Source organism: Myotis daubentonii, chromosome 1 (genome assembly GCF_963259705.1).
Source record: "Myotis daubentonii chromosome 1, mMyoDau2.1, whole genome shotgun sequence".
NCBI classification, from domain to species: domain Eukaryota; kingdom Metazoa; phylum Chordata; class Mammalia; order Chiroptera; family Vespertilionidae; genus Myotis; species Myotis daubentonii.
In genome coordinates, this window is record NC_081840.1 from 21,213,771 (window position 1) to 21,225,931 (window position 12,161).

Below are 12,161 nucleotides of genomic sequence, written 5' to 3' on the forward strand. Positions count from 1 at the left end.
ACAAAGCTTCAATTATAGAAGCTAAATAAATCCCAGATACCTGCTTCCAGCCAGCCTCCACTGAGAGCTTGGGTGGCTGGGGGCTGTGGCCAGCCTGCAAACAGCCATCAGCTCCTCACCCAGGATGGCCATACCTTCATGGGGTGAGGGTCCCCACTGGGGGGCTTGGCCAGCCTACAAACAACCATCAGCCCCTCACCCAGGCTGGCCAGGAACCCCAGCGGGGACCCTACCCTGAAGGGGCTGTGGCCAGCCTGCAAACAGCCATCAGCCACCCACTCAGGCTGGCCAGGCACCCCAGCAGGGACCCCCACTCTGAAGGGGATGTGGCCAGTCTGAAAACGGCCGTCAGCCCCTTACCCAGGCTGGCCAGGCACCCCTAGCAGGGACCCCCATCCTGAAGGGGATGTGGCCAGTCTGAAAACGGCCCTCAGTCCCTCACCCAGGCTGGCCAGGCACCCCAGTGGGACCCCCACCCTGATCTGGGACACCCTTCAGGGCAAACCAGCCGGCCCCCACCTGTGCACCAGGCCTCTATCTACACTAATAAAAGAGAAACATGGTAATTGGCGTACAACCACTACCCTTTTCATTGGCTAATCAGGGCGATATGCAAATTAACTGCCAACTAAGATGGCGGTTAACCACCAACAAAGATGGTGGTTAATTTGCATATGTAGGCACAATGCAGGGAGGCGAAAGGGAAAGCAGGAAGAAGCCCCCTGCCACTGACAGTGATCGGAAACCCAGGGGGGAGCTAAGAGCCGGGAGGCAGGGCAAAGGCGGCCCTGCCCCCCAGCCATGATTGGAGAATCGGGCGCCTTTGCCACCCTGGCCAGTGATAGCAGGAAGTAGGGGTGGAGCCAGCGATGGGAGCTGGGCACGGTCGAAGCTGGCAGTCCCGGGAGCTAGGGGTCCCTTGCCTGGGCCTAAAGCAGAGCCCGCGATCGCGGGGCCGCTGCAGCTGCGGGTCCCTGCTGCCCAGGCCAGACGCCTCAGCCAGAGGCGTCCTGCGGGGGCAGGGGCAGAACCCGCGCGATGGCGGCGGCGCTGCCGCTGCAGGTCCCCGCTGCCTGGGCCGGACGCCTCGGCCAGAGGCGTTAGGCCTGGGCAGGGGCGGAGCCTGCAACCGCGGAGAGCTGGGGGTCCCCTGCCCAGGCCTAACACCTGGGCCAGAGGTGTTAGGCCTGAGCAGGGGCAGAGCGTGAGATCGCGGGGAGCTGGGGGTCCCCTGCCCAGGCCCAATGCCTCGGCCAGAGGTGTTAGGCCTGGGCAGGGGCAGAACGGGAGATCGCGGGGAGCTGATGGTCCCCGCTGCCCAGGCCTAATGCCTCAGCCAGAAGCGTTAGGCCTGGGCAGGGGCGGAGCCTGCAACCGCGGGGAGCTAGGGGTCCCCTGCCCAAGCCTGACACCTCTGCCGGAGGCCTCAGGCCTGGACAAGGGGCCGATCTGGTGATCGGCGATCGGAGGGTGATGAGGGTCAACTCCTCTGGCCGAGGCATCAGGCCTGGGCAGGGGGCGGAGCCAGCAATCGGAGGGGGCTGGGGGTCCCCTGCCCCGGCCTGATGCCTGGGCCAGAGGCATCAGGCCTGGGTGGGGGGCGGAGCCGGGGACTGGGGGAATATGATGGTCCCCTTGCCCAGGCCTGAAGCCTGGGTCAGAGGCATCAGGCTTGGGCAGGGGGGTGGAGCAAGTGATCAGAGGGAGATGGGGGTCCCCTGCCCAGGCATGATTCCTGGGCCAGAGGCATCAGGCCTGGGCGGGGGTCAGAGCCAGTGATGAGGGGAGATGGGGGTCCCCTGTCCAAGCCTGACACCTCTGGCGGAGGCGTCAGGCTTGGGCAAGGGCGGAGCCGGTGATGGGGGGGAAGTGGGGGGGGTCCCTTGCCCAGGCTTGAATCCTGGGCCAGAGGTATCAGGCCTGGGCCAGGGGCAGAGCCAGCAATCGGAGGGGTCTGGGGGTCCCCTGCCCAGGCCTGATGCCTGGGCCAGAGGCATCAGGCCTGGGCTGGGGGCAGAACCAGTGATGGGAGGAAATGAGGGTCCCCTGCCCAGGCCTGACACCTCTGGGAGAGGTGTCAGGCCTGGGCAAGGGGCCGATCCTGCTATTGGAGGGTGATGGGGGTCAACGCCTGAGGGCTCCCAGTATGTGAGAGGGGGCAGGCTGGGCTGAGGGACACCCCCCCACCCACCCAGTGCATGAATTTCATGCACCGGGCCCCTAGTCCTATATAATAAAAGGGTAATATGCAAATTGACCCTAACAGCAGAGTGACTGGGAATCACTGGTCACTATGACACACACTGACCACCAGGGGGCAGACACTCAATGCAGGAGCTGCCCCCTGGTGGTCAGTGTGCTCCCACATGGGGAGCTCTGCTCAGCCACAAGCCAGGCTGATGGCTGCCAGTACAGCGGTGGTGGTGGGAGCCTCTCCCGCCTCCTCAGCAGCGCTAAGGATGTCCGACTGCAGCTAGGCCTGCTCCCCGCTGTCAAGTGGACATCCCTTGAGGGCTCCTGGGCTGCCAGAAGGATGTCTGACTGCCAGCTTAGGCCCAATACCCCGGGGAGCGGGCCTAAGCCAGAAAGTGGTCATTCCCTGAGGGGTCCCAGACTGCGAGAGGGCACAGGCCAGCCTGAGGGACCCTCCTGAGTGCACAAATATTTGTGCACCGGACCTCTAGTGTAGCTTATAACTCAACAGGAAAGAAGAGATGTATAATAAGTATAATTGATTTGTTATAGAGAGTGATGAATGAAGGGCTAAAGGAGTACAGAAAATGGACAGAAGACTTCTAGCTGGGGCAGCAAGGTCTTCTTCAAGATTCACTACTTTATTTTTAAAAATACATTTTAATTGATTTCAGAGAGAGGAAAGGAGAGAGAAAGGAATGATGAGAGAGAATCATTGATCGGTTGCCTCCCACATGCCCCAATCTGGGGAATTAGCCTGCAACCTAGGCATGTGCCGTGACTGAGAATCGAACCATGACTTCCAGGTTCATAGGTCCATGCTCAACCACTGAGCCACACCAGCTGGGCAAGATTCAATTATTTATTTTTTAAAATGTACTAAGTACTTCTACATCCAGGTGGGGGGAAAACTGGTGAAAAAATGCACATGGTCCCCCCTACTCAATCAAATAACTTACATTCCTGTAAAATCAACACATTCATTGAGTACCATCCTTGAGTCGGGTTCTGAGGCAGCAAAGGAGACTGCCCTCAAAGAGCTGGCTGACTATTAAGGGAGAGAGCTATCTGGACATACACAGTGGCTGAGCGAAATGGCACGCATATGAGTGAAGTGGCATCTATGCTGAGCCTGGACGGATGTCTAAGATTAGACATCGTGACTGGGGAACATTTCCCTTGAGAAGATAGCATACAGTGAGGCACAGAGACCAAGAGAAATTCTGGTTGAACTTCACAAAAGAATGTGTGATGGGAAAGAGACAGACTAGAGGAGTAGCCTGGAGCCAGATTCTAAATTAAGGCTTTGAATAACATTTAATAGTTTGGGCTTCACATTATAGATCACAGGAAGCCCCTCGAGATTCTTGAGCAGAGGAGTACTATTATCAGACTTATGATTTAGAAAGATTCCTTTAGAGCAAAGACTAGGGTGACTAAGAGAGAGGCTGGCTGGGAGGCCATTTAGGAGGTAATTGCAGCTGTCCAGTTGAGAGATAATTAAGGCCTTAAGCAGGATGGTAGATATAAAAGTGAAACAGAGAAGATAAATATCAGAGACATTCTAAAGTCAGAATCAACAAGATATGGCAACCTGCCTGGACGTTTAGAGAGAATAAGGAAGCAAAGAGAGACAATGATAAATCAAAGCTCCTTACCTAAATTCCTAGAGAAAATGCAATGTCGACTAACATAGAGAGGAAAAAAGGGACAAGAGTACGTTTTAGATCTTTAAATATTTTTGAATATTTTAAAAATATGTTGAATATTTTAACGCTGGTAATACAGTTAGGTGGAAGAATCTAGCAGGCAGCTGGAAATTTAGACCTGGCACTCAGCAAAGAGGTTCAAACTAAAAGATACATATTTGGGAGAAATCCACGGAACAGTACCAGGTGGAGCTATGAGAAGAGACACTACAGAGAGAGGAAAAAGTTCCGCTGTGCCTGGAATTCAGAGATAACTGGAGGATGCCCAGGCATCACCCACCTCTTCCACCAGAGACTCTGCTGTTGACCCAGAGGTTCCCCAGTGCCTGTTCTCATAACTGAGGTCCATATACCAGTGGCTTAAAAACACGTAGAAAACGCAATCTTTCCAGCAGGAAGAAAAGAGCTCTCAAAGGAATTATTAAAGGGGTGAAGATGCTAAGGGAAGTTTCAGGTAGGAGGTGGTCAATCATAGTGCCACACGCTAAAGGAGAATGAGAATTAAAAACAGGTGACCGAAGCTGGCAATTTCAAGGTCGTCAGTGACCAGTGAGAGAAAGTTGGACAAAATGGTCAGAGATGAAGTGAGACTGCAAGAGTAAGGGGTTGGGGAGGACTGAGGGCAGCAAGGGGGTGTTCCTTCAAAAGAAATTTGGCAGTTCGGGGATGACAAGAACTTGAGGGGGTGGAGTGCAAAAGAAAAGTTATTTTAGAACAAAAGACCATGCAGTAGGCCAAGGAATTAAGAAAAATTGGGGGCTTAAAGCCTTGAGAGACACAGAAGACACAGTAGGGAATTAGATGAGATCAATGGGAACTAGGTCTTAGAGCAGAGGCACAGGGATCCTGGAAGGGAGTGTCCTGATACTAAAATGATTCTATCTTACCAAGAAGGAAGTCAAGGCACAAGGAGATTAACTAACTTGTCCAAGGTCTCACTGACTCAAGAGTGTCTGCTTTTTCGTTTCTAGAAATGAAGAGTAACGTATATGATACAAAGAACCAAAGGAGTTAGGCTTAGCCAACCACAAAATCCAAACACAATGTACAGGCACTCAAGTGTGTCCAGATGAGCTGAGGAGGCAGGAAGGAAGTCTGGGGGCCAAAGGCCCCTGCTGGTGGTAAACTGAGTGTCATCCGCCTCGATCCTAAAGGACATTTGTAACCAGGTCAAACATTTAGCTCCTCTCTGCCAATCTCACTTTCAAATTGGAATTTGTGAAATCGAGATTCACTCAAGGTCTACTGTGGACCATGACTAAATCAGCAAGACAACAATGGTAGCTGCTACAGCAAAAGAAATGAAAAAATAAATTCCTTTGTGAATTCTTTCAATGCATATGAATGAGTGAGAGTGAATGAGGACTGGTGTGAACCAAGCATTCCATACCTAAGCATATAAACATTCTATTCCTAAGCATATATCCTTCTCAAGGACTAGGCAGGGAAGTATTAGGGCAAGGAGCAAAAAATGAAATTAAATGGTTTTCTTTTCTACTCTCCATCGAAATGAAAAATGTGAGAAGCAAAACGTGTCTCCTCCCTCCTATGTATCTGTCAGCACATTTCCAGGAGGCCTGGCCACATCCCGGGCACTGGCTGGCTGGGGAACAGAGACTGACGGAGCCCTCGCCTGGGTGGTCTGCTGTTATCCCTTTGATTAAACTCCCAGGCGGGAAGAGCTGGAGCTGCTCCTAATGATAGCTGGGTCCTGAAATCTCACACGCGCCGCACAGAGAGGGCCACTGCTCCCTCCGATTCCCTGCCTCCCTCCTCACCACAGAGCTGGGCTGATTTGCCACATTCTTCTGTGCACTCAGGGCAGTGACCACAGGGGCTGCGTCTGTGCAGAGAGCTGCAGTTGTAAAGAGCACCTCTCCCAGCACTGAGGCAGAGATAGTGAGACCTCACACCCCGCTCCACCCCAGCACCCTGCCAGCTACTGCAGCGCTCCCCCACCACAGGGGAAAGATGCTTGTGGAAAACCTTGCTTTCAGGGAGTACACACTGCTTTCCAGAGGCTCCCATCCTCCCCAAATAACCAGCCTCTCACATGACAAGGGAAAGACCTAAATGGGATCTGCCTTCTGTTCAGACTTGGAAGGTATTTGTTGAATAATCGTACGTTAAGAATATGTATCTTGCCCTAATTGGTTTGGCTCAGTGGATAGAGCGTCGGCCTGCGGACTGAAAGGTTCCAGGTTCGATTCCAGTCAAGGGCATGTACCTTGGTTGCGGCACATCCCCAGTAGGAGGTGTGCAGGAGGTAGTTGATCGATGTTTCTAACTCTCTATCCCTCTCCCTTTCTCTCTGTAAAAAATCAATAAAATATTTTTTAAAAAGAATACATATCTTGTTCTAGCTGGTTTGGCTCAGTGGACAGCGCATTGGCCAGCTGACTGAAGGGCCCCAGGTTCAATTCTGGTCAAGGGCATGTACCTCCCAAGGGCACATACCTCCGTTGCAGGCTTGATCCCTGGCTGTGGTCAGGGCACATATGGGAGGCCACCAATTGATATATCTCTCTCACATTGATTCTCTCTTTCTGTCTCTCCCCTTCCCTTCCACTCTCTCTAAAAACCAATGAAAAATATCTTTGGGGAAGGATTAACAAAAACAAAACAAAAGAACATGTATCTCTTCTAACTTCAAGTATACTTGAGCTGGCACAAATATTTCTGAAGTGGCCACTGTGGCTACTCCTGTGGTCAGGCAAGTTTGATATTCTCATGTGTTCTAGGCCATAAACAAAGTTCAGGCATAGCAGCAGTAGTAAAAGCAATGACAAGGTAAATGAGGTCCTGTTTTTATACGGATTCCTAAGAATCTAGCCTTTAATGTAAATTCTGGGTAACTCAAAGTTTTTGGGTTGTCAGAGTACTTTGCTTCTTTACTTTTGGCTAGTTTACTCTTCCTCTGCATCTTCACCGGTGAGCAGGGAGAGCAAGGGGTGACAATGCCTCATCCATCCTCCTCCCAGCTGCCTGAGGGATCCAGCTAATGGTCTCTATGGCTCCCAGTCAACTTTGAAATGAAGAGTGAGTCCCTGCAAGGAGCATTCAAAGCTCTCCGTGAATCAGCCCTTGTCTTCTCATCCAGCTTCCATCCTAGCTGGCCCTGCTGGCTCCCTGTCCTACAACACCACTAACCAGAATGGGAGTTAGTTCATGCTGAGGACTGTCTTCTATCATCCCCACAGATTGGTGCCCAAGCCTGGAACACTCTTAAGAGCTTAATAAAATGTTTTTGAATGAATAAATTAAAAAAACACATCTGAATAAAAAAATTTTATGGAGAATGCCACTAAAAACTTTTTTTTATCCTCACCCAAGGAAATGTTTATTGATTTGAGAGAAAGAGGGAGAGAGAAAGAGAGAGAGAAACATCAATGTGAGAAAGAAACATTGGTTGCCTCCTGCCCTGACTGGGGATTGAACCCGGTATGTGCCCTGACCGGGAATCGTACCCATAACTTTTTGGTGTACAGGACAACACTCCAACCAACTGAGCCACCCGGCCAGGACTGCCATGAAAAACTTTAATGGGCTAAATAATTGAAACTGTGGACAATATAAAATGATTTTCCAGAAAATGGTGCTGTTCTATTTTCCCCAACAACAAATAAAGAACCCGAGGTTGAGAGAAGTTGAGTGAATTTTCCAAAATCACGCAGCTAGTCCGTGACAGAAGGCAGGTCTTTAGAAGGACAACTCAACTCTCTTCCCACTCCTCCACCCTGCTCATTAGACACTACAGCACCGCCCTCAGCACTGCTCCAAGCACTAACCAGACTCTTACCAAGACTCTAAACGCTAAGACTGACATCTATTGGCAAGTTCAGAGCCCTACGAAGAGGAGTCTGATGGACTTTTAAATTCATTGGCACTGAAATTCTTCTTAGCTGAGAAAGATGGGCTGATGAAAGACAACTTTCCAATTATAATACCCTCACCTAAGATTCCCACAAGATCAGGATCCTGTCATTCTGCAAGGTTTGCAATCCACCAAATGACACAGTGGAAAATATGTAAATACCAATATTGGCTATGTTTTTTAAAAAACATATTTTATTGATTTTTTTACAGAGAGGAAGGGAGAGGTATAGAGAGTTAGAAACATCGATGAGAAAAAAACATCGATCAGCTGCCTCCTGCACCCTCCCTACTGGGGATGTGCCCATAACTAAGGTACATGCCCTTGACCAGAATCGAACCTGGGACCCTTGAGTCCGCAGGTCGACGCTCCATCCACTGAGCCAAACCAGTTAGGGCTTGGCTATGTTTCTTTACTACAGTTGCAAAGAAAAAATTTTAATGCTTTGGTGCTTCTAGCTGCTCATTTATAAATTGGAAACATTATAGTCAATGAGCCAATGAAAAGATGTGTAGCAGATCACTGGCCCCTTTCTCCCTTCCTCATAGCCACTTCACATTTCAAAACTCCTTCCCACTCGACTATGGGTGTGATGTTCTATTCCCTCTTCCCACTGTTCTATCACTAAAATCTAACTGTCTAACTCCCTTCAATTCTCAACAATGCCATTATAAGAGTCTTTGCTTTCTGCTTCACATTGGGTCTCTCCCTCTTCCTTCCTTCAAACTATCAAAGATTTGAAAAAGAAAACCAATTACTTTCTCCCATACTGGGATGACGCTGAAGAACAGCTAAAGCTTACCTTTCATTTTGGTCCTAAATTTTAAACAGAGAAGTAGGGCACCACCAGGGAGCAGTGTGTTGCCTACATTGAATATGTACTTAGAGTACAGCTTCACGTTTTCTAGACTTGATATCATTACAGAGTTGCCACCATTTAAGGAATTTGACACAACAGAGATAGAGGAAAATATAACTGTGGGGTTAAGTTATGATCATTTTTTTTGGAGGACTTTGATGCCATTTTGCTTTAAGGAAAAGGAGAAGATATGGCTTCTACTTTCAGTTAAATACCACAGCAAGGAGGGGAAAAAAGAATCCCAAAGTTCTTGAAAGTTTCACCTAATCTCATTGTGTTGTAAGCTTGTTATTATCTACCTAACTTAAAAGCCAAAATCCTGGTATCTATTTCCACCCAGCCAGCTTTCCAGGTGACCTTAAATATATCATTTCTTTCAGCATCAGTTTTCCCCAGCTGTGAAATGGGGAGAATAATGTGTTGGAGAAGGGTTTACTGAAATACTTCATTAATCAGTCAGTACCCAAAAAACATCCTGAGATCACAAGATCAAGGACAGTACAATAAAAAAGAAAAGTAAAGGTAATGTTATGGCATTCTGGTAAAAAGATTTATAAGGCTAGAATTCACTAGAAAATGTTACCAAATTAAAAAGTTATTTTAAAAGATCCTATAAAAGTTATTTTTAAAGATCCATGAAATAAGTACATCAACAGCAGTTGCAACTTGACTTTGCAATAAGTGTAACAGAAACTCATTTTCTTTCAGTTGAAGAACTCTAGTTCAAAACCAGCTAATACTCATTCAACTGGCATCAGTATATAGAAGTCAGCAAGGACAGAGACCCTGTCATTACTCCCGTGTCAGCTCCGAAGAGCCCGCTGGCACCCCCGAAGAGCCCGCTGGCACCCCAAACTGTGCATACCTGCTGGGTGAGGAGGCTGATGTGAGTGGAGGGCGAGTACTGCCTCGCTGCCTGCTTCTCGGCTAGCCGCTGAAGTTCAGCTGTAACCATGCTTTGGTTGTACCGCCTGCTATATGAAGAAACATCTTCTCCCTCCTTTTGCATTTTGGCTACTCCTGAATGCTGCTTATGTGCATGGCCTGAACCTGCTAAAAAAAAAAAAAAAAAAAAAAAAAAAGTTTTTACTCATGTAAAAATAAAATTAAAACAAGATGGTGACAGAGAAACCTCAGCCAGATTACTTTACTGACAACATAAGGAGAAGACACTATCTTCCAATGCTCACAAAAATAAAAAGAAGTCCTTACTATACCCTAAAAATTCTTCCTCCTGCCAAATTGTTACATGCATTTATTAATGTGTTTTTGCTCTCTATGATAGCTTGATAAGAAAGAATTTCATCCTGTGTAGTGGAAATAACCAATCCTAGAATTTACTCATCTGAACAAAAATGAAGCCTAGAAATGCATGATTATAATTCTTGTTTTTTCTTGTGTGACTGCACTTGCTGTAGTCTATGGCATCCACTGTCAAGTCATCCACAATCCTTCCAACAAAGCTCTGAGATCAGAGTCCTATTAGTTTTGAACACTGAAATTCTGGCAAGAAAGAAATTCTTTAATATAAAATCAAGGTTCATATTTTTTTCTATACTAAAAGTCACACATCTTACCGAAAAAAATTTAAAAATCCAAAAAGCAGAAACACTGTAATGTGCTTTCTTTCTGTCATACTAATGCTTCTATAACTGTGATCATTCTGTATATATGATTTGGTGTCATTGCTTTTAAAAATCTAAATATTCTCATGTTTATTATGGGATACATACAAAATATTATTTATAACAGATGTATAACCCATACAGCATATTATAGTGAACACCTGTGAACTTATTATCAACTCAGGCCACATCACCAATGAATGTGCATCAACCCAGGTGGTCCTGATCCCTTGCCTCCCTTTATCATGTATTCCCTTCCTTTTAAAAAATGTAACTTTATATTATGTATTTATGTATGCATTTGTGTGTATACATACTCAACACCAGTTAATTTTGCTTGTTTTTGAGTTCTACAAAAATGTAAACCTTACTGTAGTGGTTTCCTTGGACTTGCTTTAGTTATTCATTACCATACGCCCAAGATTCATCCTTTCTAAGTATAGCAAAAATTTATTAATTTTATCTGCTGCTTGGTATTCCATTTTGCAAGTACACTACAAGCTCTTTTTCTATTTCCCCATTAGATATCCTAGTTGTTTCAAGCTCATTGCTATTATAGACGGTGCGGCACACATCCTGCATACATCTCCTGGTGCATATGTGGAAGAACTCTTGTGTATATGCCTAGGAGTAGCATTGGGATCACTTTGCAAGATATATAAATGTTGAATCACTATGTTGTACACCTGAAATTAATATAATATTGTATATCAACTGTAATTAAAATAAATTTAAAAAATAAAAAGTCTAAAGTTTAATAACATATTAATCTCATTCCCAAACTACTCAATAACCACAGAAAAATTTGACTCACATCACTTACAGGCTATTATTGCTGTCTACTGTATTGTTGCTGACTATATATTGTTGCTTAATACTATTTAAGCCATTCAGAGTATGTTCTTGACTACAGTGGGAAAAAGTTAAAAGCCAATTAGGAAAAGTAGAGAATGCCAATCATATAAAAACTAAATAATAAATATAATCAATCCATGGGTAAAAGAAGAAATCACAATAGAAATTAGAAAACATTTTTGAACTGACTAGAGCTTCTTCTGTTCCCTATACCTGAGAAAAATAAAAAAAGGAGGGTGAAAAAACAAGTGTTGATGATAACACAGAGTATTGGAGACACTGACGTTACTGAATTTCTCACATGAGAGAAAAAAGTTCAAATCAGAACATTATTATTATTATTATTACTGATTTTAGAAGATTAAATCATAATAATAATCATGTAGAATTAGCGGAGACACATATTCATATTTATGACTTATTAAAATAACCCACTTAATATTTCTAATTCAAGCCACATATTTAATATTCGTTTCATTTGAAATCAGATACTAATTAAGAAACAGATTGGTGCCCTGGCTGGTGTGCTCAGTGGTTAGATTGTCAGCCCATGCACTGAAGGGCCTCGGGTTCAATTCCTGGTTAAGGTTCAGTCCTTGTATGGGCGGCAGCTAACCAATGTGTCTCTCTTACATCAGTGTTTCTCTCCTCTCTCTCCCCTGTGCCTCCTTTCCACTCTCTCTCTAAAAAAAAAAGTAATAGGGAAAATACCCTCGGGTGAGGATTAACAAAACAAACAGAAAGGAAACAGATTGGCTATTTACAAAACGTAGTTTAGCTGTTAGTCACGGTAACGCGGATAACACTAAAGCATTTAAAAACTGACTGATGTTAAGATGTTCCCCAAACTAATCTACAGATTAAATTCAATACCTATCAAAATCCCATCTGTATGGTTTTACAAAAACTGACAAGGTTATCCTAAAGTTTATATGAAAGTGCAAGAGATCCAAAAATAGCCTAAGCAATATAAAAAAGAAAAAAATTGGAAGAACCATCCTTGGTGATTTCAAATTTACTACAATGCTACAGACAACGTGGTACTG

At 45.8% G+C, this 12,161-nt stretch overlaps 1 protein-coding gene across 24 annotated transcripts in view; it reads right to left on the reverse strand.

Moving 5' to 3' along the window:
• Positions 1 to 12,161, reverse strand: part of TTLL5 (tubulin tyrosine ligase like 5) — a 264,490-nt gene that overhangs the window by 130,587 nt on the left and 121,742 nt on the right. For 20 of the 24 annotated variants that reach the window (XM_059689866.1, XM_059689789.1, XM_059689805.1 and 17 more), the window contains one exon: positions 9,501 to 9,688. In XM_059689866.1, coding sequence (XP_059545849.1) covers positions 9,501 to 9,688 — 188 coding nt within the window. The remainder of the gene's footprint in view (positions 1 to 9,500; positions 9,689 to 12,161) is intronic. The other 4 variants (XM_059689876.1, XM_059689822.1, XM_059689769.1 and 1 more) reach the window with 1 other exon arrangement.